Consider the following 27850-nt stretch of genomic DNA (forward strand, 5'->3'; position numbering starts at 1 on the left):
CCCTCCCACCCTCCCTATCCCACCACTCTAGGTGGTCAAAAAGCACCAAGCTGATCTCCCTGTGCTATGCGGCTGCTTCCCACTAGTTATCGGTTTTACATTTGATAGTGTATATATGTCCATGCCACTCTCTCACTTCGTCCCAGCTTACTCCTCCCCTTCCCCGTGTCCTTAAGTCCATTCTCTACATCTGCGTCTTTACTCCTGTCCTACCCCTAGGCTCTTCAGAACCATTTTTTTTTTTTAGATTCCATATATATGTTAGCATACGGTATTTGTTTTTCTCTTTCTGACTTACTTCACTCTGTATGACAGACTCTAGGTCCACCCACCTCACTACAAATAACTCAGTTTCATTTCTTCTTATGGCTGAGTAATATTTCATTGTATATATGTGCCACATCTTCTTTATCCATTCATCTGTCGATGGACACTTAAGTTGCTTCCATGTCCTGGCTATTGTAAATAGTGTTGCAATGAACACTGTGGTACGTGACTCTTTGAATTATAGTTTTCTCAGGGTATATGCCCAGTAGTGGGATTGCTGAGTCATATGGTGGTTTTATTTTTAGTTTTTTAAGGAACCTCCATACTGTTTTCCATAGTGGCTGCACCAATCTACATTCCCACCAGCAGTGTAGGAGGGATTCCTTTTCTCCACACCCTCTCCAGCATTTATTGTTTGTAGATTTTTTGATGATGGCCATTCTGACTGGTGTGAGGTGATACACCTCATTGTAGTTTTGATTTGCAAGAAATTGTATAATTAAATTACAGAGAAAATACTTAAAATCTAGGTAAATAAATTCTTCAAACATTATTATTAAAAGTAAATTTTGCCTGCTATGGAGAGATACTATATAAAATACAATGTAATAAATTTGCTCTTAAGATACTATAGGATTTAGTTTGATATCACAAATTAGTTCAAATGAGTTGTTTAACTTATTTGGTAAGTTAAAAGTGTTTAGCAAAAAACCAAGTAAATAAGCACTTCTAGGGCTTCCCTGGTGGTGCAGTGATTGAGAGTCCGCCTGCCGATGCAGGGGACAGTTTCGTGCCCCGGTCCGGGAAGATCCCACATGCCGTGGAAGAGGCTAGGCCTGTGAGCCACGGCCGCTGAGCCTGCGTGTCCGGAGCCTGTGCTCCACACCGGGAGAGGCCATAACAGTGAGAGGCCCGCGTACAGCAACAACAACAAAAAAAAAGCACTTCTCTATAATCATACTTCATTCAATAAATAGGATTCCATTCACGGATCAAAAGTTCAAGTGCAATTCTCATCTTCTCTACTGCATCCTCAGCAGTGATTATGGTTTAATATGCCATGGTCCTCAAATCATCTTATTTTAATAACGTAAGCCAAATGGTAAAAGAAGTATTAAGATCTTCTGTCTTTCAGTGAAGACAAAACAAAGGCTAGACGGTACAATTTTCTGAGTTATATAAATAATGGATCAGTTATTCCTAATTACCTGAATTTGTTAATATCTGTTGAACAGGAGTCACACCGGCAGGGAGTGCTAAGGTAGCAGCTGTAGCAGCAGCACTCTGGAAAAAAACAATGAAAAACAATCAAAACCATGTATGTTCATAACAGCACATCAGTTTATCTCTGGCATATTTTAATAGTATTTACAGTTTCATTTAGTATATACTAAAATGAAAAGTTCTAACAATAAGACTAACTGCCATTTTATAAAATGGTACAATAAAGACCATTGAGCCTAAACATCTTACCTAATTATTTCAAGCAATTAATTAGAATAATTAGGAGGTTTTTTCACCTGGAGAATGTACTCTAAGGAAATATAACCCACACTAACAGTGCTGTACAATAAATAAAATATCCATTCCATTATTTCCTTACTTATTCTGTTTCCTTACTCCCAATTCCTTGTTGTCAATTAATATACTTATGGCAAAAGTGTAAGTATCTTCACTTTAGAAATCCTAATATTTTAAATCTATACCATGATTAACAGGTCTCTAGAGAAAACCTTGTATCAGAAGACTGCAATTCTTAGCTGGCAACTCTTCTAAGATGCCATAAGGTGACAACACTGGCATTATCTAGGTGAAACATATATTACTGACAGTTTTATCAATATAGAAAATATCTTAAAAATCTTAAGTTACAAAAATTAATTTCTATACTTAAAAATGAAGTTAGTATCTGACTTTAAATTATAAAAACATACATGGAATTATACTCTGAATGTTTTTAAATCCAGGATAAATTCTTGATTTACTGCTTCTGGAGACTTCTCCCCTTTCCTCTGAAAGAATTACACTACATTTTTACTGTTTTTTTAAAATCCTGAGCTCAAAGTATTTCCATGTATCTCACTGTAACTATATACAGGTAGGTTTTTTTCCCCTCCCCCTTCAATCTTTTTTAAGGTACCAAACCTTCATATACTCAATCTAACTTATACATTTTTAGAAACACCTCTATTTGAATACGCTTTAAGAAATAAATATTAACTGTGCTTTGAAGTCAACAAAACTTGGAAAATTACACTCAGGTAGGTTACTGATACAACTATCTAGTCAGGCTCTAAGTATAGCCTTCCAAGAAAATATGCTTGTTGCCATTTGACAGGCCTAAGTAATCTCTATATCTTAAGCCTGAAACTCCCATTATGTCCCAAAATCCAGCTATCTAGCTCACCAGGTTCTCTTTATAAAATGCAGGTTCTGCATTTCATTTTATTAAATAAATGAAAGATTTAAATAAATCTTGTCTATATAAGCAAATGAAAGGTAATCTAAATTTAAGGAATATATTAACAACCACTTACTATTGAGAAATATTATTTAGGAATATTAAGTGCCTATAATTCACATTTTATAAGATTAATAGATCTCCCTCTACTAGCAAACTGACCTAGCATTTTCCTTATAGCATACATGAGAAAATAACCACCTGCATACCTCTGCACACTCAAGTTGCTATAAATATTTGTTGTGATGTATCATACACAAACCATCTTTTATTAATGTCTGCTGAAAGTTCCTTCCTGTATTTTGTGAAAAGGCCCTAATGTGAATAACGCATTTGAGCAATTTCATAAAGAGAACCTGCAAAACTAGTTTGATATAAGGTCCTGTTTCATAAGTTCCCTGAAATAGCTTTCTACCAAATATATTATCACTATCCCATATTCTTATATTAAAAAAATTCTTTTTTCAAAATGAAACTGCTTTTAATGGATATCTTTGAATCAGGAATAATAATGCAAACAAACAAAAACACAAAAAACTTATTTGTAAAAAGCCTATACTGATTACATTTTAGAACATGAAAAACACATGAAGCAAACACTAACTGAAAACAAGTAAAATGCTGAAATACGTATAAATGCTAACATTTTATTGATTGAAGTCTGACCTATGATCTGTTTAAATACATATGCTCTTTAGAATCAAGGAGACACAGCAAATCAGTAAGAGATGGGCCATTAACTTTACCAGTCTTTTTAAACACAATTTTAATTCAAAATTCTCTCCCACAAAACTTAAAATTCTTCAAAATTAGATGGGTCTACTGCAAGTGATTCTACTAAACTTTGTTTTAAAATGATACAAGTTATTCCCTAGGAAACAGTCTCAATAGTACCAACTACAATATGGATCCTACATTGAGACTTATTTTTAAAGATGGAGGTTAAAAAGAAATTTGGTGCCTTAAACTTGAAAGGGAATTTTTTTTGAATAATAAAAATTCTTGTGAGAATCGATAGGCATGGACTTTTGTGATTTTCATGCAAAAGAATTGACTCCAGGAACTTGAACTGGAAGTACAAACAGAGATTCTTGATTTTTTGTGAATTTAAAAGTTCCAATTTCTATCGTGTAGAAATTTGCAATTCTGTAAAGTTATACATTTGTTAAGGCTGGTATATATCAATAGAAAGAAGTCGTTTGTCTAGTAGGTAAGCCCTGCTTCCTATATGGCTTATAAAACACAAAGGAGCTTTCAGGTTCACTCATCACTCACAAAATATAGTAACTGTTTTTTTTTTTTTTTGTGGTTCGTGGGCCTCTCACTGCTGTGGCCTCTCCCGCCACGGAGCACAGGCTCTGGACGCGCAGCCTCAGCGGCCATGGCTCACAGGGCCAGCCGCTCTGCGGCATGTGGGATCTTCCCGCACCGGGGCACGAACCCGCGTCCCCTGCATCGGCAGGCAGACTCTCAACCACCGCGCCACCAGGGAAGCCCAGTAACTGTTTTTTAAAATATTGCTTTTTCGTTTAAAAAAAAAAAAAAAATCTGGATCTGAAAAGAAAATCTCACTGCTAACACTAGACTAAGAGATCTTATTTAAAATAATGATTCTTTCCTATTAAAAGGATTTGGCTGGATTTAAGAATGGAATGTCAGAGCAGAGACACCACTAACAGTCTGTGTAGTTTAAACAGAAGAAAAGCCATTTACGAGAAAATGCCGGAACAACGATTCTAATTAAACTTTGTTTTAATGTTTTATTAAAAAAAAAACTGTGAGGATAGAAGTAAAGATTTTCTAAGGATCTGAGGGTTTGTTTCTTTCAGTTTTATTGTTATATCTGATAGGATATATTATATGTGCTAAGTGAAATTTGAAAATTTGAGGACTTATGAAGTTCAGTGGCTATCTCTTAGAAGTATCAAAAGTCTAATATATAATAAACGCAACTGAAAAAATGCATTTTAAAGTAGCAATTTACATATTGTAATAAAACTTATTAGGCTATGCTATGGTTAAATCAGAGCAAAATTTGTAAATGTCTGATCTTAACGATACTAGTTATCTTTATCCAAATGGTTCATTTTTTAAAAATTTATAATTCTTAGCATTCCTAACCTCTTTCAGTTAATGGGTCTTCTGCAACATAACTATACTTGGCATAATGTTTGGTAGGTCCCGTAAACCTATTTTCAAAAAATAGCAGAAGAAGGGCTTCCCTGGTGGCTCAGTGGTTGAGAGTCCGCCTGCCTATGCAGGGGACACGGGTTCATGCCCCGGTCTGGGAAGATCCCACATGCCGCGGAGTGGCTGGGCCCATGAGCCATGGCCGCTGGGCCTGTGCATCTGGAGCCTGTGCTCTGCAACGGGAGAGGCCACAACAGTGAGAGGCCCGCGTACCGCAAAAAAAAAAAAATAGCAGGAGATAAAACAGCTCCCACAAAGCATCATTCTTTTGGTATTTTCAACAGAAAGTTGCATAATTTTATGAACCTTAATGTCTAAGTACCAAGCTAAACTTTAGATCTGCTGTTAAATCCAATACTTAGGAAACCAAACAAAACAGCTATTTTGCTTAAGTCCTGAATAAACTTCAAGTTGTTAATATACAACATACACAAGCATAATCACAATTTGGGTTAGAATAAATAGAGCCAAGCAAAGTGCTATGTTCTGAGTCTTACCATGTTTGATGCATTCATATGTTGTATCAGCTTAGAATCAGGAACAATAACTTGTGGTGCTGCAGCTATGAAAAACAACAGGCACACATAAAAACAAGGAACCCTGAGGCTATTTCATAAGAATGCTGTGTACTATACCAAAAATTTTTTTCATGCTTTCCACATTTTCTGCATGCAAATGCACTCAACCACTTGATATCTCAGAAAGTTATAAACTTTTACGGTAAATAACAGCTGTGACATACCCACCTTATACTGGAAAACCCACAATTAAAAAAAAGATTTAACAACACCTAAGGACACAAGGGACCTTGGGAACACGACATAATGAGATACCTAACACCTAAACATATATTTCTGTGCATTCTTAAACTGGAAATTTTCAAACATAATTTAATACTGTCTTGCCAACTCAGCAATAACTGTGTTATTAATATAATGATACTACTGCTGGAATGCATTATTGACCCATTAAAAGGGAGCTCAAAAAGTTATAATCTACATAGTCTTTTAAAATCTTTTTCTCCCAATTCGACAGTTTCCAGTATCTTATTTCCATCAACTTTTTAAAAAATACAAATCATAAATAATGGCAATATCACGTAAGCATAAAAGGAACTAAGTGTTTGATTCCGCAAATTTCAGAGAATAAATAGATAATCCCATTATCCTAATATTCTCTGAGTGAAGAAAATCAAATTTTAATTTATGATAACCTAAAATCCTAGTGCCAGGCCTGAAGGCAATAGGAGGAACGGTCATCAAGAAACATTAAAAGGATAAAATTACTTGATGCAAGGTACAGAGTAAAATCAAATATTAAGTCTTATTTGATATAAACAGTAAAATAATTCAAACAGACATTTCTAATGTGCATCAATATCAGTTTTAAGTCTTACATACACTCTCAGATGAGACAAATAAGTAACTCAAGTTACCTTAAGATGAAGTTTTCATTTATCTTTATTCTCCTCTCTGACAACAAGATTTACAAAACTTGAAGGCCTAGGAAGTTTTATAACTGAACAAATGTTTGTCATGACAGAAAATACTCCATGTAGAGGATCAAGCTTCTAAGCCTTTTCAGGGCCCAGATTTTCCTCAGCTGTGATGTTTTAAGAGCTACTTCACAGAGCCTCTATTAGACTGCAATGAAACAAAACCTATAAAATGACTTGCACGGTACAAGGCACTATGGATGCAGTCTATAAATACTTGTTTTTTCTTATCTTTAAACCACATAATATAAATTAAGATGTCATATATCCACTCTTCACTTAAAGGAAATCTAATTCAGTCAATTTAACTACATAAATTAATAAGGAATTAGAATTTCAGATTGCCAAAGTATAGTTACAAAAACCCTCCAGTGTTTATTTATAAAAACTAAACTCAAATGCCTTTGTAGGAACAAATCAGTTTCAAAGAAAGTAATGATTCTACTATATAAAATAATGAAACCCTTAGTAAATAAACCTTTATAGATCTGACTTAGGAAATCCACCATTGTGTAGCCATCTAAAAAAAGTAATAATATACTTACCTGAATATCATTTTAAGCTTTCTGTTAGTGAATTACTTGTTTATCATTACTACATAAATAGGAACCACATTTTATACACACAGATACAACCCCCTCAGCCAATAGAAAGGAGACACCAGAGTGTTTCTCTTCTTTGAAAATGACAACTTTCATTTCCAAGTTGCAGTAGGATCGGACAGCCTCACCTTGCTGAGACGCAGGAATAAGGACCTGCTGGGTCTGCGCTTGCTGAGGTACTGTCTGCTGTGGTTGAGCCTGGTGGTGGTGGTGGTGGTGATGCTGCTGCTGCTGGGGTTGCTGCTGCTGTTGAACTTGCAGTAAAAGCTGCTGCTCTTCTGAATGAAATCCATCTACTGCCCTAGACTGCATTAGTTTATTCTCCCATAACTAAAGCAAAGAATATTAAAGATTTCTAAGTAAGAGTCAGGGAAAACAATGCTGGACATATGGATAAAACATACTTTATTAGTCAGTTTATAAAATTCTTACATTTTCAAAACTGATAAATCTACAAATCTCTAATTCTTACCCAAGTGTACGCCATAATGAAAACCAATTTTTAAAGTATCAAACCTCATTTTTGCTACTTAAGAGTACTGAAGAATTCTTTTGTTTCCTTTTATATCTTCAACAAACTTTCCATAGTAATTCCTTGGTTGCCAAGCAGTTTCATATAAGCAATTTTTCAGTAATCAAAAATCATCCTTTTTAGTATCAAATCCATTGTTAGCTATTTTATGGAAATCTTTCTTTCCTAACTTTTAAATAACATATAAAACATAAATTCATCTTTCCTTGAACTATGAGAAACATTATAGAGGCAGTCCTCAGGTTAGAAAACCCTACCTTTCTATCTGTCCAACCCTACATAAGGAAAAAGAAACAGCAATGCCTAATATGCTTTCAGAGGTATTCTCAACCCTCCACACTTCTTGAAATTCCCTTCCCTCTTTCATTATGACAAGGATTGACAATCCTTTTTTGCTTAACCACTGCTATTTTCTCATCTCTCCCTTGGACAGCTTCTGTGATGAAGGAAAAAAAAAAATCAAAAGTGGGCAAAAACAAGGAAGTAAAAGAAAATATTTACAACTATTCCAACCTTCTCCCTAACATACATTTCCTCTCTACAAGGTTTAGTGTTCAATCTATAGAGCCCTTATAAAAAAACTGCCCAAGAAAGTTACAAACCATTCCTTAAACATACATATAAAATTTAATTCAGTCATTCTGTACACAAGGATCTACAGATACTTTGTTTTCTCCCCTAGGATCTACTCTTGGGATATTGCCTAGCTCATGTAAGGCTTCTATCAGATCCTTCAAAAAGCTCCCTTTGCCATACTAACAGGGATTTTTATAAACTGCTGACACTTCCAACTGTTCTAGAAATTCTAGATCTACATGTTAATAACAATTCCAGCACATCTCTAACAATTTAGCGAAAAAGTAAACTAAACTAAAGGTCAATTCCCCAGAGCAACCATTCCCTTAGCAGTCTCAGTATTTAGGCTCACCTGAAGACTATTCTTACAGAGACAGTAACAGTATCTATTTCATGCGTTGTTGTGAGGAGTAAATAAGATTTCCATGTAAAACATTTATCAGAGTCTAGCATAAAGTCAGTCATCAATAAATGTTAGGTATTACAATTATTGTAGTGGTGGTATTAATTGTGTAATAAAGCATTACAACAGAAGTCAGGAACCCAATTAGTCCTGGTTTGGCCACTAAACGGCTTGGTGGACAAATTATTTGTCTTCCCTGGGCATTTTACTCATCTAGAAAGGGAACAAGCTGAATTAGATTACTTCTAAACGAACTTCCAGCTAGTAAATCTAAGTCGGTGCAAATCCCAGACTAAAAACAGCTAGGGTTCTTCCTAGGGTAACGAAAAACTACTTTTTGAGAGCCCAAGTTTTGTCTGGTTCATTTCTATAAAGTGGGCACCTAGCATAACACACAATACAAAATAGGCTCAGACACTGAATAAAATACACTCTACACTCTAAAATACACTCTAAATGTATTATATAGTAAGGCTATATAGGTAAGCCTCCCAAACAGTTATCACCCAAACTGTTTACACTTCTTTTCCCTGTTTCAAAACAAAACAAAACCTCGCTTCTTGTAGGCCAAAATCAAGGTGCAAAAAGTACTATTAATTAATGCTTTAAGAAACAGGTCTTTAAGGGACTTCCCTGATGGTCCAGTGGTAAAGAATCCGCCTTCCGACACAGGGGACGCGGGTTCAATCCCTGGACAGGGAACTAAGATCCCACATGCCCCGGGGCAACTAAGCCCACACGCACCACAACTACTGAGCCCGCACGCCGCAACTAGAGTCCGCATGGCGCAAACTACAGAGTCCACACGCTCTGGAGCCCATGCACTACAACTACAGAGCCCATGTGCTCTGGAGCCTGTGTGCCACAACTAGAGAGAGAAAATCCACACACCATGACTAGAAAGAAGCCCGCGTGCCGCAACAAAGAGCTCGAGCACCGCAAGGAAAGATCCTGCACACAGCAATGAAGATCCCATGTGCTGCAAGTAAGACCCAACACAGCCAAAAGTAAAAATAAATATTAAAAAAAAATAAAGAAACAGAAAAAAAGAAAGAAAGAAACAGGTCTTTAAACCATAATTTTCTAAATTTAAAGCTTCAGTTTTTATCACCTCCAATTGGTCTTCCCACTGCAATCCTGACCCATCACTTTAATGAAGCTTCCATGACAATCGTAAATATTAACAAATACACATTATGTGCTAAGTGCTGCGTACCACTACTCACCTAGTCTCCCAAGTCAATGATCTGTGAGTCAGAATGCACCCCAATGCCCTATCATTATTGTCAATTTCCTTTCCAAAGCATTATTCCAATCTATCCCTACTATAATGGCCCCAGTTCAAGTCCCTTCCTCCCATCAGTATTATTGCAAAGTGTTAATGACTAAGCTAATTGAGCTCCCTGCTTCAAATCATACATTCTACACATAATTATTGAATATCTCCCAGCTAGACACTGTTAGTGGCATTGAGAACAGACAGTGAACAAATCTGACAAAGATCTTTGTCCTTACAGAGCCTACATTTTAGTGGAAACTTGTGCTTCCAATCTATTCTCTATAAATCAGTAGTCCTCAAAATGTGATCCTGGACCAATAATATCAGTATCACCTGGGAACTTGTTAGAGACATACCAATTCTAAGGTCCCACCCCATCGACTCAGCAACTCTGGAGCTAGAGCCAGGAATCTGTTTTAATAACCTATCCAGGTTATTGTGATGTACACTAAAGTGAAAGCCACTGCCTTAAAGTATAAACCAATACTTTTCAAACTGCAGACTGCAACCCATTAATGCATTATTAAAAGTTAATTTAGAGTTTTTGGTAAATGTAATCAAATTTTTCTTTTTAAATGTCAGACTGTACCCCTATCAACTGAGACTCTTTGAAGCAGAAGTCCAAAACTCTTTTAACTAGCACCCCAGAGAATCCTTCTCACTCTAAAGACCAAGCTCCTTAATGCAATATTATGTTAACTTCTCCAACTGCTACTATAACTTGCACTCTATTTTCCAAACTACTTGCAGTTCCCTAAATATAGCATACATACCTCCTGTCTAAACTTTCGTAAACTACTCCTTATGACTGACAGTCTTCCCACACAATTCCCCAAAGAATGCAAATGCAAAGTCACATAGCCGCGAAGAAATCGCTCACTGCCTCTATACCTTAGAGATATTTCTATTGGTACACTTTTCACACTAAGTCTACCTTCTCTATTAAAGTATGAACTCCTTCAGGGTAGAGACTATGTCTTATTCATAACCTAACAAAATGACTAAGAACTTATCAGAAATTTAATATTAATTTCAAAAAGAATGGAAAACGAACTTGTTTTCTAAGGTAGTTTCTCTATAAAAATGCTACCAACATTTTAGGCAGAATAACTGTTTATTTACAGGGTATTACCACAGGAAATGTACATGAAATACAACACTCCTCTAGCCTACTAAATGCCAAAGATGCCCATTAGTCATTATAACAAGCAAACATGGAACCACACATTTCAAACTGCTTCTGGGGGAGCAAGGGGATGCTGGAGTAGTGGGCCACTGAGAATCCATATTTACTAAGTACCAAATACTGCTCTAGGTAATGTGAAAAATACAAGAATAATACCATACAAATATTTAGCATTACGCTTATAATATCAAATAATGTAAAGTTCAAATTAGTTGAATGTTTTGTTTCTCTCCAATTTCATTTTAAAATAATTTTATTTATCAAAATATTTTATTTTTAAAATATCATCTGTTTAAAATAATGTAATACTGTTTTGGCAACAGTAATCATATTAATACCCCTAAAGACTACCAAGAATACTGAATTGTTATTTATGTATGTATTTATATATTTAGCTAGCTTAGAAAATAGGAAGAAGTCTTCTCTCCACATTTTTATAGTACTTTTTCCCCCCAACACCATAGCTATTGTTTCTGGCAGTCCTACTTCAACAATCTTTGCCAGGTCTCCGGAATTAGACATGGAGAAAATTCATTTTCTGTTCCCAAAATGATTTGGATATGCATCATGTTATGCCCATGATGTTTACTAGACTAACACTGAATTCTTAACGTGCACTTAAGTACTTTCCGTGTACACTCGTTTTTCACAAAAATTCTTTAAAATAGACATTATTATTATCTCCTTTTTACAGAAAAAGAACCTGAGGAACAAGAAGTTAGGTACCTTATCCAAGATCACCAACTAACAGCAGGCCAAAACCATCATACAATCCAGGCAATCTGACTCAACAGGGCTGGACCCTGAGAGTGAAGAGTAAATGGCCTTTAAATTTTAAATTTAAAGTTTAAATTTTGGACTCTAGGCCCTCACTTTCCTCACCATAATCCCAGCTCTGGTCCAAAGTTCTAATCTCTAAACTGTACTGCTGCTATCAGAGCAGGTCTAGTCACAACTCTGGTACCTTCCTTATCTGGAGACAAAAGGCTTAGCTTCAAGTCTCTACCACTTGCTAAATGATCTGTCAAAGCATATTTATTCCATTTTTTGATCTATAAAACGTTACCAGATCTACTGCTCCCTGGCAGTATGCTGGGCTAGAAATTCTAAAGGATTCTCCTACTCTCACAAAAACAACTAGCTCCTGGATAAAACATAAGACAATTGAATTTTTGGGCTCTTTAGAAATGATGTTGGGGAACAGAGCTTTCCCCAAGGCCAAATGATATAGAACAGTAGATCATCGTTCAACTTATGGTTCAAGTATTTATATACAACTAGAGTATATTTAGAATAGTGGTTCTCAATCAGGGGTAGTTTTTCCCCTTCTGCCCTGGGGACATTTGGCAATGTCTGGAGATATTTTTGGTTGTCAGAACTAAGGGGTGCTACTGGCATCTAGTGGGCAGAGATCAGTTATGCTGCTAATATCCTACGATAACTAGCCTTCTACAACAAAGAATTAACAGGTCCCAAATGTCAGTAGTGCCAAGGATGAGAAAACAGATCTAGGGGCAGATTAACTTTTTCAGATTTGTCTCCAAATGAGGAATTCTTCTCACTTTGTTTTATTGAGAGGCCATGTTTTCTATCTCCCATTGTACTTGCTATTTGGATAGGGGTGGGTCTGACAGTTTAGAAATCAGGATAATTTTATCACTTACTTTGAAGAGGACTTCTAGACTGTCATTTCCACCCATAGTCATTTACCAATCTAAAACACAATTTACATTCAAATATAGCTTTATTGAAAATCAAGTGGTGATCATTTTCTAATGTATAGAAATCCTGAATCCCTATGTTGTGCACCTAGAACTAATACAGTGTTGTAGGTCAATTACACTTCAATTAGAGAAAAAAGCAAGAAAACCAACATTGTGCTTTATGCATCTTTTCTATCTCCCACAGTTCATACATTAAAGGAGACCCACAGTGTTAACAGATAACCTCAAGAATCAGGTTGAATTATTTTAATGTAGAAGGTCCCTTTCTGAATTATCTAGTTGAACTTCAAATTACAGGCAATCTCATTACTCATCTTAATTCATAATCTAATACACCACTGTATCCTTCACAGCCGTTTGGAAGCTTTTGACAGAAGTTTGTGAAACACTATAAAATGGTGAGAAAGGGGATAGAACTAATGATAGTCTTTTATAAAGCTTAAAATATGAAATATTGTTAGCTTTCATTAGCAAGAATATCCAAACCTACAAGGTCTAATACAGTAGCCACTAGCCACACGTGGTGATTTAAAGTGAAATTAATTATAATTAAATAAAAATTCAGTTCTTCAGTTCCACTAACCATATTTCAAGTGTTTAATAGCCACATGTGGCTAGTGGTTACCATACTGGAGAGCACAGATATAGAACATTTTCATCACCACAGAAAGTTCTACTGCATAATGCTGGCTGTCAGACTGTTAAAACTAGGGCACATTCTGGAAATTCTAATGAGATCCTGAAGAAATTTAGTGCAGAGAATTAAAATAACAAACTCATTTCAGTCTAACAGTTTTATATTTAAATTCAGCTGCAACCCAGAATAAAAGAGTATGCCCCGTTTAAAAAACAACAAAAACATTAAACTACCTTTTTCAGTTAGATTCTGGAGCAACATGTTATTAATTTGTTTAATTAAGTATTTACTGAATGCCAACCACATATGCCAGGCATTGTGGTAGAGGTTGGAGATTCAAAGTTGAATAAGTCACAATTTTGTCATAGAAAACTAAGCATTAAACAAAAAATCAGTGCATAACCTATAAAACACAGATATTACTTTTTTTATACTATTATACTATATTATATGTACATATATCTGTATATACGTGTATACATGTATAAAGTCTTATGTACTAAAAATGCAGGTGGAGATATTTGGTCTCAAAGATAGCTCATTATGTTTGGAAAGAACACCTTGATTCTAACTGGGACCAGTAGGAAAATATCAACAGACTCTGTGAAAAGCAAGAGGAGATAACAACTTGGATTGACCACTAGTCTGACGTACCACAAATTAAAGCCTTTGGGACTAATTTTTTGCACCTAAAAATGCTGTACCTTCTACATAAGATCACAGATCTACAAGGACAACCATTATAAGGGTATAACATATTTATAAAATATTCATTACATGTAACATGAAGGAATCAAAATAAGCTTATTCTCTTCTTATTCATATCCCTGAGATACTTTATGTTTGAGTAGTTTATATTGCTATTCTTCCAACTCATGTCTCAGAGTTGGCATTCCTTCACTTGTATTTTTAAATACCTACTCTTCACTTTCAGTAACCATTACATTTCTCACAAGGTAAATAAATATTTCCTCATCTCATTCAAACCTATATTTTCCCTTCCTCACAGGGGCAGATTCATATTGAAAATTCTATAGAAGCTGCCCACAGATGCTGCAACATTCTAAGATATATTTTATCACCACAACACAGGTGAGATTTGCTTTATTTAAAATAGTAAGTTGCTAAATTGCAGCCTCCACACCTCTGTTGAATGGATAAATAAGACCACAACAAATGTTCCTTAGCATTCATTAACTGTGATTACTTATTTATACATAGCTCTAAAGGAGCTCAATTCCCAATCTCTAAGCCAGCAGTTCTAAAACTTTTTAGTCTGAGTCCTTTATCATTTTTACAAATTAATGAGGACCTCAATGAACTTTTATGAAATTTTAAATAAGATTTTTTTTTAATGTTGACATTTAAAAATAATGTGGGCTTCCCTGGTGGCGCAGTGGTTGAGAATCTGCCTGCTAATGCAGGGGACACGGGTTAGAGCCCTGGTCTGGGAAGATCCCACACGCCGCGGAGCAACTAGGCCCATGAGCCACAACTACTGAGCCTGCGCATCTGGAGCCTGTGCTCCGCAACAAGAGATGCCGTGATAGTGAGAGGCCCGCGCACCGCGATGAAGAGTGGCCCCCGCTCGCCACAACTACAGAAAGCCCTCGCACAGAAACGAAGAACCAACACAGCCAAAAGTAAAATAAAATAAATAAATAAAAGAAATGCATTTCCATTTAAAAAATAAGATCCAGAGGAGTAAAGAAGAAAAAAAAAGAAAAAACAACGTATCCATTACATGTTAACATAAATACTTTCAATGAAAATAACCATATCTTCCAAAAAAATTTCGTGAGAAATGGCTTAAAAGGAAAATAGCTGGATTCTCATATCTGCTTCTACATTCAGTTTTCTTTCGTTGATGTATATGAAGAAAATCTGCCTTCTCATAGCTAAGTAGTTGGGAAAGGAAAAAGTATTTTAAGTGATGGTTTCTTAACAGGTAGCTGCAATGTACAATCTGAAACCATATACCAATTAACTTTTCAAACTCTTCGATTAAATGGAAAATATGAGTTCAGTGAAGTATGCAGACATGCCATATGTTAACACATTTCATTATAGAATATCATGAATAGAATATCAAACAATTGCATGTCTTAGTATCAACAATGATCTCATCTCAACCTTTATGTAAACATCTTTTTAATATTTGGTACATCAAAATGGGAAGCATGCATAAAGCCCTTCTGCTGCATATGGAACAGTTATCTCAAGGAAAAGCACTTGTACATTTGAGTTGCAAGTTTAACTGGTCACTTTTTTCATGGAATACAACTTTTACTGGAAATATGACAAACATACTATGATTATTCAGATTTGGGCATCTGTCCAACCGCATGGACCCCTGAAAGAGCCTGTGGGGAAGTCCACTGACCATATTTTGAGAACCACTGTTTTGAGCAGTAAGGCAAAAATATTCCATGATTTCATGAGTCATTACACCATCAAGAAAACACAAATGCTAAATAAAAGTATCTATATATTTCTGCTTAAATCCAAGTAAATAGAAGAGGCAGAAAAGCAGCTCCCAAACTAGAATACATTGTAAACCAAATATTTGGCCCACATAGAGAATCGGACTCCAGAACATGAAATTTATCAAGCACTTAATCTCCACAACATAAATACATTTTAGAATACCAGTGCATTAAGACCACAAAAAAAGAAAAAGTAAAAAAAAAACCTTACAGGAATGTCAAGTAATTAAAACATAAATGGATATTAACTGCCCATTAATAATAGCTAATACTATTGCCAGGCACTTTGCTAAACACTTTATATAGTCATTACATTTAATCTTCAAAACAAGCCTAAAAGGTAAGTACTACTAATTCTCATCTCACATATAAGGAAACTGAAATATAAGCAGTTTGCCTAACGTCAGAGGAAGAATGGATGGTAGAGCTGGGATTCAAAACCAGCACCCTTCACATAACTATACTGCTTCCTGCAACAAAGTCAAATGGTCATCATATGGCAAAATTATGAAGTATAGTTTCTGACTGAAGAGAATGTTAAAAAAAAAAAAAAGCAGCAAACTCACAGTTTTTAGTTCCATCAGAACTTGTTCATCGACTCCATCATCCAAAAAGATGTCTCTCACATCGTTAATTACATCTTCAATCACAGATCTGTATAATTTAGGCTTTAAAGGGAAAATAAAAGACTGCTAAAAAACACTGCTTTTCACATATTAAAATATATAACATTTTCACAAATTCAAAACAAATGTAATACAACAGTCCCTTTTCCAACTCTCTAAAACTTATTTTAGAAGATGTAACTTTAAAGGTATGGCCATTCCCATAAACATCAACTGCCTTAGTTAAAATGAATTATTTGATGACTGCATATTTTAATAAAGGTTTTACGACTGTTTAATACAATTCATATACAGAAGATCATCACAGATACAAGGTCTATACAGTTTCCAGTTGTAATTACCCATGTTGTTATAGTCAAAACACTTAATGTGTTTTGACTATATCCAATGATATAGTTTTATGGGTTGCTATGTCTGGTTTTTATTATTCCTTGCTTGGTTTAACCCGTTGTATCTCCTAACGTCATCGCTGTCTTAACAGAAACTTATGTCCTGTGATTTGCCTGGTAATAATTTGCAACCTAATAAGTATTCAAATTTAAAAATCACCTAATTTTAGTTTTTGTTACCCAGTCTGTACCTTTAAATTATACCATCAAGCTGTTCATATAACCACAATAACAGGTCTCAAAGTCTCAGAGGAACAAGCCACAATGATCTCTTTTCCAGGATTTCTATCCTACTACTGCCCAGATGATGCTATGGAATAGAACTATAAGCAGCCTCGATATTTATTTTTAAACTATTATTATTGTAACTATTATTGTTGGCATTACTTGGGGGGAAGCTTGCTTTTAGAAGGTTGCCAGAAAAATAAAATGAGAATAGATGTGAAAGCACTTTAAAAGCATAAAGTACTTTTTAAAAACCAAAAGGTAAGAGACGGAAGACTTTGCCCAATCCACATCCTATTTTTAATGGACAAAAGGAAGTTTGCTTGTCAGAGTGTAAAACCAGAGATGCCTTGCTATAAATCTTATCCATTATCACACAGAGCTAAGATCAACAGCCTTTTTATTTTAATACTTTGTCATTATCTGTGTTTTATATCTTGCTTAAAAATTACTGCTTACCCAATAAAACCAAGGGTTTGCTCTCATAAGCAAACCTCAAACATAAATAAATGTTTCATTAGCATCTCTCCCAGCAATACTGTTATCACAGGGGAAACCTCTTATGTGTCCTTGTCCAGGCAAAAATATAAATAATGAGTTCCTCTATACAACTTACCTAAACCATTAAAAACTATTTGTTCCTTTTCATTACAACCAGAAAAACAATTCATGTATCTAGTTTCTCACCTTTGCCGTTCCACTCACTCATCTTTTTATTTTGCCAAATCTGCCTCTATGAACTAAAATTATTCATGTGATTTCTGCATCTCTACAGTGCCTCCTTATGTTAGCATTCTGATTCTATATATAAAGGAAAGTCTATCTGACTATGGGTATCACCTTATCTATGGCAATTCAACTACTGAATTACAAAAATACATTTATAAAGTGTTTTTTTTAAACCAATGACTCAAGGCATTATAAAGATACAGTGTAATTTTAAATTGGTAGTATAAATCTCAAATTGACGATATAAATTATTTTTCCAGCAAAATAGATGTTGTTCTGGTGTTTCTGAAGTCGGTCATCCCTAAAAATATTCTGCTTGGATATCCACACATTTATAGGTACAATGTGCTTTCTTCTGGCACTCCCTACTTAATGAATCAATCTTGCTTTAAGATTTTGCTTTTGTGCTTTAATTAACCCACAACTTGACCACTTAATGGATTCATATGCACTATAGTTAAAGAAAGGGAAATGTGTATTATTCATGAAGTATACGCAATTTAAAATTGTTCAAGAGTTAAAAAGCGCGCAAAATACTGACGTTTTTCAAAGTATGTGAGTACACAGGCATTATTTGAAATAAGCAATTTCTGAATTATTTAGAATACTAAAATGTACTTAAGCCAAAGTTTTTGCCTTTTATGAAATACACATTAATTTAGGTTTGTCCTAGTTTTCAAAAACCAGATATTCCAAACTTAAAAACTCGTAAATTAAAGGGCCATTAGTGCCATTATCTAATGATTAAAGGATTTCTTTCAAAAGTGTTAGTACCTGGTACAATACTGGAAAATAAGTTGGATTAATTTCTATATTGGATATCACATTAACAGCCAATGCAGCAAAAACACCGTCTACTTAGAATTTTAATACCCAGTTTCCACTAAGCAAATTACTCACAATTCCCCGATCCATAAATGTACTGTAGACATAGGTCCTACGTCGAAGCTTTAGGCACTTACTATTTCTTTGAAAAGCTTCGTATCTCAAATATTTATTATAGGAAAACATAATGAAATATTAGGAGCTATATTTCTAACATTTCCTGAATACGTGATAAACAAAATACTACCAAAATCAAATCCTCCACAGCTAACAATTAATGTAGAAAACTTTTCAAAAAAAAAATTACCGACAATAATGCATGCATCTTCTGAATACAAGAACGATTAGACATCTGAGCTTAAATTCTCTTTAAAAAATAAAAATAAAATAAAAGAGGATGGCAAGTCTATTTTCCCCTATCAAAGATCGCAAATCCCAGCTGCTGTATGAAAACAAAAACTTGGGGCTCTAAAAGCAGACCCGGTTGGGCACGAAATTACAGTGTACGCAAAGGATTTAGGAATAAACTGAGCTCTGCACGCGCCAGCCTCTCGCCTCGGGAGCACGCACCTCCCAGCCCCGCTCTCAGCAGCTCTCACTATTTAAAGCCGGATCTGGTGTTTAAATGGAGAGGCGGTGACGTAGGCCTGAAAAGCACCTTCCCATCCTGGCAGAGTCTATATTAGAGAGCGGCAATGGCTCTATATAAACAGGGCAGCCAAAGGGAGGAGGACCACAAGGCTCAGGGACTGAAAAGCAGGGTAAGCGGCCGCAGCCATGATGGATCGACCCGAGTCGTCAACGGTACGGAGCCGGGCTGCCGTGGGCTTGTCTGCATTTGGGACCGGGCAAAAAAGTGTTTTATTGTCATAATAAAAATAAGAGAGTGGGGTGGGCTAGTGATCACATTTTGCGTTGGTGACTGAAAAGGTTATTTATGTGACTGCTTTTTGCAAACCTACGTGATCGCAAGTAAGAAAAAAGGGACAAACGGTGAGAAGTAGGCAAATTTCAAGGCGAAAGCGGGGCACTTTGACCACTACTGTAGGCTTTGTTTGTTTTGGTGCTTTTGCTAGTCGAAGATACGATGGGGGTTTTGCTTCCCCTTCGCCATTTTACCGATTCGGAAGGAACCGAGATAAGTGCTTTTCAACCTTCGTCCTTTTTTTTTTTTTTTAAACATAAAATGGCCCCAATGAAGGCTCTTTAAGCACAACCGCCAAAACGCCCAAAGTAACCCCCAAAGTAGCCATTAACCTTTCACTGCGTTAAAGTGGATCGCGGTGGGTCTTGGGGATTCGCCCAGCTCCCCAAACACGGTTTTTGTTTTGAGGCTGCTCCGGGAGCCCTCCTCCAGCCGGCGCGGCCAGGCCCGCTTCGGGGAGAAGCGGCGGCGCCCCTCCCGCCCTCCCTCCTGGCGGCCGGGGTCTGGGGCCGGGGCCGCGCGCTCGCCCCGGCCCAACCGCCCCGCGGCGGCCCCAGGCCCAGCAGGCGCCCCCGCCCTCCCCGCCGCCGCGGCCGCAAGCCTCGGCACCCCCCCGCGCCCGCCGCCCGGCGCACCGGCCCGCTCCGCCTGAGGCGGGAAGCGGCGGCGGTGGCGGCGGCCGCGCGGGCGGCTGAAGAGAGTCGAGGCCGGGAGTCGCGGCCGTCCCCGCCCCCGCCCGGTCCGGCCGTTGCTGCCGCCTGAACGAAGCCCCCGCCGGCCACCAAACCACGTCCTTACCACGGTGTTTGTATTTGCCGAGTTCGCCATTTCCACACACAACACAAACAAGAGGGGGGCAACCCCGAGAAAAGATAAAAACAAAAACAAACAAACAAAAAAAGAACACCCGGAGGGTGACCCAAGCCACCGCAAAATTGGGGGGAAAAATTTTTCAAACAAAATCGTATCCTGACGGAGGAGAGGGGAGCGGTGAGAGGAGGTAGAGGAGGAGAGCAGTCCTCGGAGCTAAAAACTCGAGAATCGCCCTTAAAAAAAAAAGGCCACGACCCTTCAGGGGTCCTGGGGGCGTTGCCCGCTCCCCACCCCGCACCAAGGAGGGAAACCACCACCGGTCGCCGCTCCCCGCGCCGCCGCTGCCGCCACCGGCTGCAGCTCCAGCCGTCCGGTCCGCCCGCTTCTCCCCTTTATATAGTGAGCCAACAAGCTGCGCGAGCCGCCGCCACCGCCGCTGCCGCCGAGAGACAGGGCGGAGGGGGAGGGAGGGGCGGAAGGGGCGGGGGCAGAGGTGGGCGGGTCTGAGCGCGAGACACCGCGAGAGCCGCGTGCGCAGGCGCGCCGGGGCGGAGGCCGCCGCGCGTCGTCACGCGCAATGGAGGCTGTTGTGAGGGCAGGGCCCGGGGACTTAAGTAGTGAAGTTGGACCTCTGTCTCCCCAAGTCTCGCGTGATCACGTGGTCGGCACCCAGGCGGAAGTCTCCTGCACCTGCTTTGGGATGAGGAACTTGCTAAGCATTGCTGGAAAACGCGTGAGTTCTGGTGACACAGGAGTCCAGAGCTAGCTGGGATCGCCGCGCGTCGGGCATTTATGCGCCGTCGCGCGGTGGAGGGGATACGAAATGCTGAAGGGGCGCTGGCTGTTGCCCCGCTAGGAATGGCCGCGGAGGAGGGCCGGTCACGTGGCCCAGCTTCCTGGCCCTGGCGCGCTCGGACTGAGGGAAGTTTCAAATGCGGAGTCATCTCCGAGAACGGGCTCGACTCAGATTCCGATTTCCGAGGCGTTGGCACCTCTTCCCTAGGATGGGCCTTTAGCTTGCAGAATTGTGTACGAGTTCCTAAAAGGGATGAAAGCTGATTTGGGCTCCCCGTAAACACATTCCAGAATTAATAACATCTGAAGCCGTATGAGTTCTCTCCATCAGTAAGCTACAAAGTCTCTGGGTTTAAGTTCCCCAAAGGTCCGGCCTCTACTATCCCACGTACTTTAAATGACTTTTAAAGGTGGTGGAAATGCCACCCCCCCCCACCCACCGCCAACCCGAAACACTGATAACCGGGATTACGATCGCACAAATTTTCTCGGTTTTTAAAAATATTGCCAAAATTCAGTGACTCCACATGGTCAGGACATACTAACATCTGAAATACTTGGCATGTGACACACCAAGTCACATGGCCTCTCGCTGCGTAAGAGGGGCAGAAAATGTCCATGTCTTGGACTGCAACTCAGTAGGCTTTTGACCTGTTCTGTCCAAGCTAATCTCGCCTTTATATCAACATTTCACGCAGAACAGAGAATGCTCTGTTTAGAAGGCAGAGCTCACAGTACCTAATTTTCTTGTCCCTAGGAATTTCCAGAGACATGGAATGTAGTCTGGACAAGTGAGGGAGTTTATCCTCAAAAGGCAAAGCAAAACAAAATGTCAAACTTGTATGCCTCTGAAACCATAGTTGAGGAATATCAGTTGCTTCTCAGTTCGCTGCACAGCTGCTTGTTTGGGAGCATCAAAGAACAACAACAACAAAAAAAAAATCACAGGAAATCATAGTGTTCTTTATGTATTATATAAAATTATGATTCCATCAACATTTGTAATTCATTTAATAGTCGGGTGACCATTAGCCGGAAAAGTTATACTAATACTTTTCACTTCTTACTATTTTAAGAGGACTTATTACCTCCTTATGTAAGTACTACTTTTTAAAAAAAATTTATTTATTTATTTATTTATTTTTGGCTGCATTGTGTCTTGGTTGCCGCCTGCCGGCTTTCTCTAGTTGCCCCCAGCGGCGGCTACTCTTCATTGCAGTGCGCGGCTTGTTAGGAACCAGGCTGCACAGCAGGAGGTGAGTGGCTGGCAAGCAAAGCTTCATCTGTATTTATAGCTGCTCCCCATTGCTTGCACTACCGCCTGAGCTCCACCTCCTGTCAACATTATGGTGAGTTGTATAATTATTTCATTATGTATTACAATGTGATAATAATAGAAATAAAGTGCACAATAAATGTAATGTGCTTGAATCATCCCGAAACCACACCCCCCCTGCACCGCCACCCCCCCTCCCCAGTCCGTGGAAAAATTGTCTTCCATGAAACTGGTCCCTGGTGCCAAAAAGGTTGGGGACTGCTGTTTTGGAGAATACAGAAGTTGAGAGGAAAGATCTTATATCTCAAATTTGCTAATCCTAATGGAAGTCTTACTGTAAAGTATACTGCATAATTACAGCATTCATTCAAGATATAAAAAGCACTGATATATTTCAGCCCTACCAAATAAGATTATAATCAGGTTTCACCTAATTTTTATTTGAAGTATAGTTGATTTACAATATTGTGTTAGTTTCAGGTGTCCAGCAAAGTGATTCAGTTATATATATGTAATTTTTTTCAGGTTTTTTCCATTATGGTTATTACAAGGTATTGAATATAGTTCCTTGTGCTATACAGTAAATCCTTGTTGTTTATCTATTTAGTTTGTATCTGTTAATTCCATACTACTAATTTATCTCTCCACCCTCCCTTAGATCTTCTGCCCATTTTTTTATTGGATTGTTTGTTTTCTTGATATTGAGTTATATGAGCTGTTTGTGTATTTTGGATATTAACTCCTTGTTGATCACATTGTTTGCAAATATTTTCTCCCATTCCACAGGTTGTCTTTTCATTTTGTTGATGGTTTCCTTTGCTGTGTAAAAGCTTTTAAGTTTGATTAAGTTCCGTTTGCTTACTTCGGCTTTTAGTTCTTTTGCCTTGGGAGATTGATCTAAGAAAATATTCTTACTATTTATGTTCGAGAATGTTTTGCCTATGTTCTCTTCCTGAGTTTTATGGTGGCATATCTTATAGTTAGGTCTTTAAACCATTTTGAGTTCATTTTTGTATATAGTGTGAGGGACTGTTACAATTTCATTGATTTACATGTAGCTGTTCTGCTTGCCCAACACCACTTGAAGAGACTGTCCTTTCTGTATTGTATATTCTTTTATATTCTTTGTTGTAGATTAATAGGTGTGTGGGTTTATTTCTGCACTATCTATTCTGTTCCATTGATCTGTTTTTTTCTGCCAGTACCATGCTGTTTTGATTACTATAGCTTTGTAGTATTGTCTGAAGTCTGGAAGGGTTATATCTTCAACTTTATTCTTTTTCCTCAGGATTGTTTTGGCAATTCTGGGTCTTTTGTCATTCCATGTAAATTTTAGGATTATTTTTTCTAGTTCTGTGAAAAATATCTTGGGTATTTTGATAGTGATTGCATTCGATCTGTAGGTTGCTTTGGGTAGTGTGGCCATTTTAACAATATTAATTATTCCAATTCAAGAGCATGGGATATCTTTTCATTTCTCTGAATCTTTTTTTTTTAATTTATTTATTTAATTTATTTATTTTTGGCTGCGCTGGGTCTTCCTTGCTGTGCGGGCTTTCTCTAGTTGTGACGAGCGGGGCCTACTTTTCATTGTGTTGTGCGGGCTTCTCATTGCGGTAGCTTGTCTTGTTGTGGAGCACGGCGTCTAGGCACATAGGCTTCAGTAGTTGTGGCATGTGGATTCAGTAGTTGTGACTTGTGGGCTCTAGAGCACAGGCTGAGTAGTTGTGGTGCATGGGCTTAGTTGCTCGGCGGCATGTGGGATGTTCCTGGAGCAGGGCTTGAACCTGTGTCCCCTGCATTGGCAGGCGAATTCTTAACCACTGCACCACCAGGGAAGCCCTCTCTGAATCATCTTAAGTTTGTTTTATCAATGTCTTATACTTTTAAAGTATAGCTACTTCCTTGGTTAGGTTTATTATTCCTAAATATTTTTTTGATGTGATTTTAAACAGGATTGTTTTCTTACTTTTTTTGATATTTTATTGTTAGTGTAAAGAAATGCAACTGATTTCTGTATATTAATCTTGTATCTTGCTACCTTGCTGAATTCATTTATTACTTCTAATAGTTTTTGTGTGGAGATTTTAGGGTTCTCTATATAGAGTATCATGTCTTCTGCAAATAGTGACAGTTTTACCTCTTCCCTTCTAATTTGGATGCCTTTTATTTCTTTTTCTTGTCTGATTGCTGTGTCTAGGTCTTCCAATATTATGTTGAATAGAAGTAGTGAGAGTGGGCATCCTTATCTTGTTCCTGAATTTAGTAGGAAGGCTTTCAGCTTTTCATCATTGAATATTATGTTGGCTGTGGGTTTGTCATAAATAACTTTCATTATGTTGAGATATGTTACCTCTATACCCACTTCGGTGAAAGTTTTTATCATGAATGGATGTTGAATTTTGTCAAACGCTTTTTCTATGCTGTTGAGTTAATCATGTGGTTTTGTCTTTTCTTTTGTTAATGTGGTGTATCACATTGATTGAATTGCATATGTTGAACCATCCTTGTAACCCTGGAATAAATCCAACTTAATCATGGTGTATGATCCTTTCTGTGTATTGTTGAATTAGGTTTGCTAATATTTGTTGAGGATTTTCACATCTATATTCATCAAACATATCCTGTAATTTTTTTTTTTTTTTGTAGTGTCATTGTCTGGTTTTGGTATCAGGGTGATGGTGGCTTCATAGAATGAATTTGGGAGTGTTCCTTCCTTTTCAGTTTTTTGGAATAGTTTGAGAATGCTAGGTATAAGTTCTTCTTTATTTGGTAGAATTCCCCAGTGAAGCTGTCTGGTCCTGGACTTCTGTTTTCAGAGGGTTTTTTGTTTTTTTGTTTTTGTTTTTGCAGATTCTATTTCACTTGTAGTAATCAGTCTGTTCAAATTATGTTTCTTCTTGACTCAGTTTTGGCAAGCTGTATATTTCTAGAAACGTCCGTTTCTTATAGGTTGTCCAATTTGTTGGCATATAACTGTTTATAGTATTCTTTTATGATTTTTTATGTATCTATGGTATGAGCTGTTATTTCTCCTTTTTTCTTATTTTGTTTATTTGGGTCCTCTCTCTTTTCTTCTTGGTGAGCCTGGCTAGAGGTTTGTCAATTTTGTTTATCCTTTCAAAAAAAAAAAGGTTTTATTGACCTTTTCTGTTTTTTAATCTCTGTTTTATTTATTTCCTGTCTGGTCTTTATTATTCCCTTCATTCTGCTGACTTTATGTTTTGTTTGTTCTTCTTTTTCTAATTCTTCTAGGTGGTAGATTATAGAACAAAGTTAACTTTTGAAAAGAAATCCCAAAATTGAAAATAAAATGAAGCAAATTAACCTAACAGTGTATTCCATAACACACGAAGAGGAACTTTTTCAAGTGACTTTAAAACACGGTCATTAAACTATATATATCTGTAGTGGGATATTCTCTAAGGACAAAAATATGAAAAGTTTTTTTCACTGCTCTCAATATTTTTATTTGTGGTGGTAATGTTGTATATGTATTCTTTTTTTTTTTTTTTTTTTTTTTTTTGCGGTACGTGGGCCTCTCACTGTTGTGGCCTCTCCCATTGCAGAGCACAGGCTCCGGACACACAGGCTCAGCGGCCATGGCTCACAGGCCTAGCCGCTCCACGGCACGTGGGATCTTCCCAGACCGGGGCATGAACCTGTGTCCCCTGCATCGGCAGGCAGACTCTCAACCACTGTGCCACCAGGGAAGCCCTCTTTTTTTTTTTTTTTGTGATATGTGGGATAAAGAAGATGAGTAATTATATGATGTAATTATACCATCCCAGTCATTGTTGAGAAGCGGGATTCCCAACATAGGAGAAATGAAATTCAGATTTAAGACAGAAGAGGATAAATGAAAATTCTGTAGTCCTGAATTTAAATTAGAAGTGTCACGGTGTATTTTGTCTCAAATATTTCTCCCTGGCTCTGAAAAGTCCTAGAAACAATAACCAACCCATTAACAATGTGTATACCTGGTACCTAGATTATGGTACTTTAAGACCAATGCTCCTTGGAGAAATATCTTATTCTAATTCTAGGTCAAAAGCAGGAAATGTCTTTTTTTTTTTTTTAAGCAACAAAAACCCAAAGTCAATACATTTTAACTTATAAAATATATTGAATACATAGTTCTGAAAAAGTCTGAACACCTCACTGGTGATCAGCCTGGTATCTGTGAGCACTACTAGCTCCCGGATTATGATCTTGAAGTACCATTTTCCACTAAAAGGAATTAGAGCTCCTTGGAAATACTTCTCACTCCAGGACTGGGGCAAGAAACATATTAATTTAAACCAAATGAATTGCCTATTATTGCCCTACCTAATGCAAAATGAATCTAGAATATATTTTCATACAGATAGCATGAAAGTGTATTAGTGTCCTAGAGCTGTTGTAACAAAGTATCACAAACTGGGTGACTTAAAACAATAGAAATTTATTGCCTCATAGTTCTGGGAGCTGTAAGTCTGAAATCAAGGTGTCAGCAGGGCCATGCTCTGTCTGACACTATGGGTAGAATCTTTCCTTGCCTCTTCCCAGCCTCTGGTGGTGGCCAGCAACCCTTGGAATTCCTTGCCTTGGGTCTCATCACTCCAATATCTGTCTCCATCTTTACATAGCATTTTCCCTGTGTCTTTACATTGTTTTCCTTCAGTTCATGTCTATCTCTGTGTCCAAATTTCCCCTTTTTATAAGGATACCAATCATATTGGATTAAGGCTTATCCTAATGACCTCATTTTAACTTGATTGCCTCTGTTAAGACACTATTTCTAAATAAGGTCACTTTCTAAGGTACTGGGGGTTAGGATTTCAACATATCTCTTTGGGAGGAGGTAATTCAACTCATAACAGAAGATATCAAAGACTTCTAGTGTCATGTCAAAAGAATTTAGGAGCCAACATGAAGAGGCTCCCACTGGCCAAAGATGAGACACTTTGAGTATCAATAGGATAGTACGTGCAGCAAGTTGAATTGCATCAAATATTTAAATCCATTAATTTATAATGCTGCTAAAAAACAAAACATTAGGGCTTCCCTGGTGGCGCAGTGGTTGAGAGTCCGCCTGCCGCTGCAGGGGACACGGGTTCGTGCCTCGGTCCAGGAAGATCCCACATGCCACAGAGTGGCTGGGCCCATGAGCCATGGCCGCTGAGCCTGCGCATCCGGAGCCTGTGCTCAGCAACGGGAGAGGCCACAGCAGTGAGAGGCTCACGTACTGCAAAAAAAACCCAAAAAACATGAAAATTCTGATTGGTCACCATTGGAGAATGGTAGGGAAACGACTCATCATTTTGAAGACTGGTAAATAAATATAATCAAGCATTTCCAGCCTTTCCAACATGAATTGTACCAATTATCAAATAGTAGATGTAGTGGTTTGAATGGTAGCCCACCAAA

At 37.7% G+C, this 27850-nt stretch overlaps 1 protein-coding gene, 1 long non-coding RNA gene and 1 other non-coding gene across 4 annotated transcripts in view; 1 reads left to right on the forward strand and 2 right to left on the reverse strand.

Annotated features, from left to right (window-relative positions):
• Positions 1–20834, reverse strand: part of GTF2A1 (general transcription factor IIA subunit 1) — a 46200-nt gene extending 25366 nt beyond the window's left edge. Inside the window, exons 1-5 of one of the 2 annotated variants that reach the window (XM_027120228.1) lie at positions 20356–20834; positions 16405–16506; positions 7144–7345; positions 5416–5480; positions 1476–1551 (exon numbers count right to left, since the gene is read on the reverse strand). In XM_027120228.1, coding sequence (XP_026976029.1) covers positions 1476–1551; positions 5416–5480; positions 7144–7345; positions 16405–16506; positions 20356–20385 — 475 coding nt within the window. In that variant the 5' untranslated portion in view covers positions 20386–20834. Of the gene's footprint in view, positions 1–1475; positions 1552–5415; positions 5481–7143; positions 7346–16404; positions 16507–18707; positions 19404–20355 lie in introns of those variants that run through there. The other variant, XM_027120227.1, reaches the window with a different exon arrangement.
• Positions 6036–6179, reverse strand: LOC113627847 (small nucleolar RNA SNORA79). Its single transcript, XR_003435763.1, has one exon. It is a non-coding gene; the product is annotated as a small nucleolar RNA SNORA79 (small nucleolar RNA).
• Positions 20835–22468: 1634 nt separating the features above from the next.
• Positions 22469–27850, forward strand: part of LOC113627543 (uncharacterized) — a 31395-nt gene continuing 26013 nt past the window's right edge. Inside the window, exon 1 of the long non-coding RNA XR_003435597.1 lies at positions 22469–22514. This is a non-coding gene — a long non-coding RNA (uncharacterized LOC113627543). The remainder of the gene's footprint in view (positions 22515–27850) is intronic.

This window comes from Aethalodelphis obliquidens, unplaced genomic scaffold (assembly GCF_003676395.1).
Source record: "Aethalodelphis obliquidens isolate GAN/ISIS:26980383/991018 unplaced genomic scaffold, ASM367639v1 scaffold21, whole genome shotgun sequence".
Classification (NCBI taxonomy): Eukaryota; Metazoa; Chordata; class Mammalia; order Artiodactyla; family Delphinidae; genus Aethalodelphis; species Aethalodelphis obliquidens.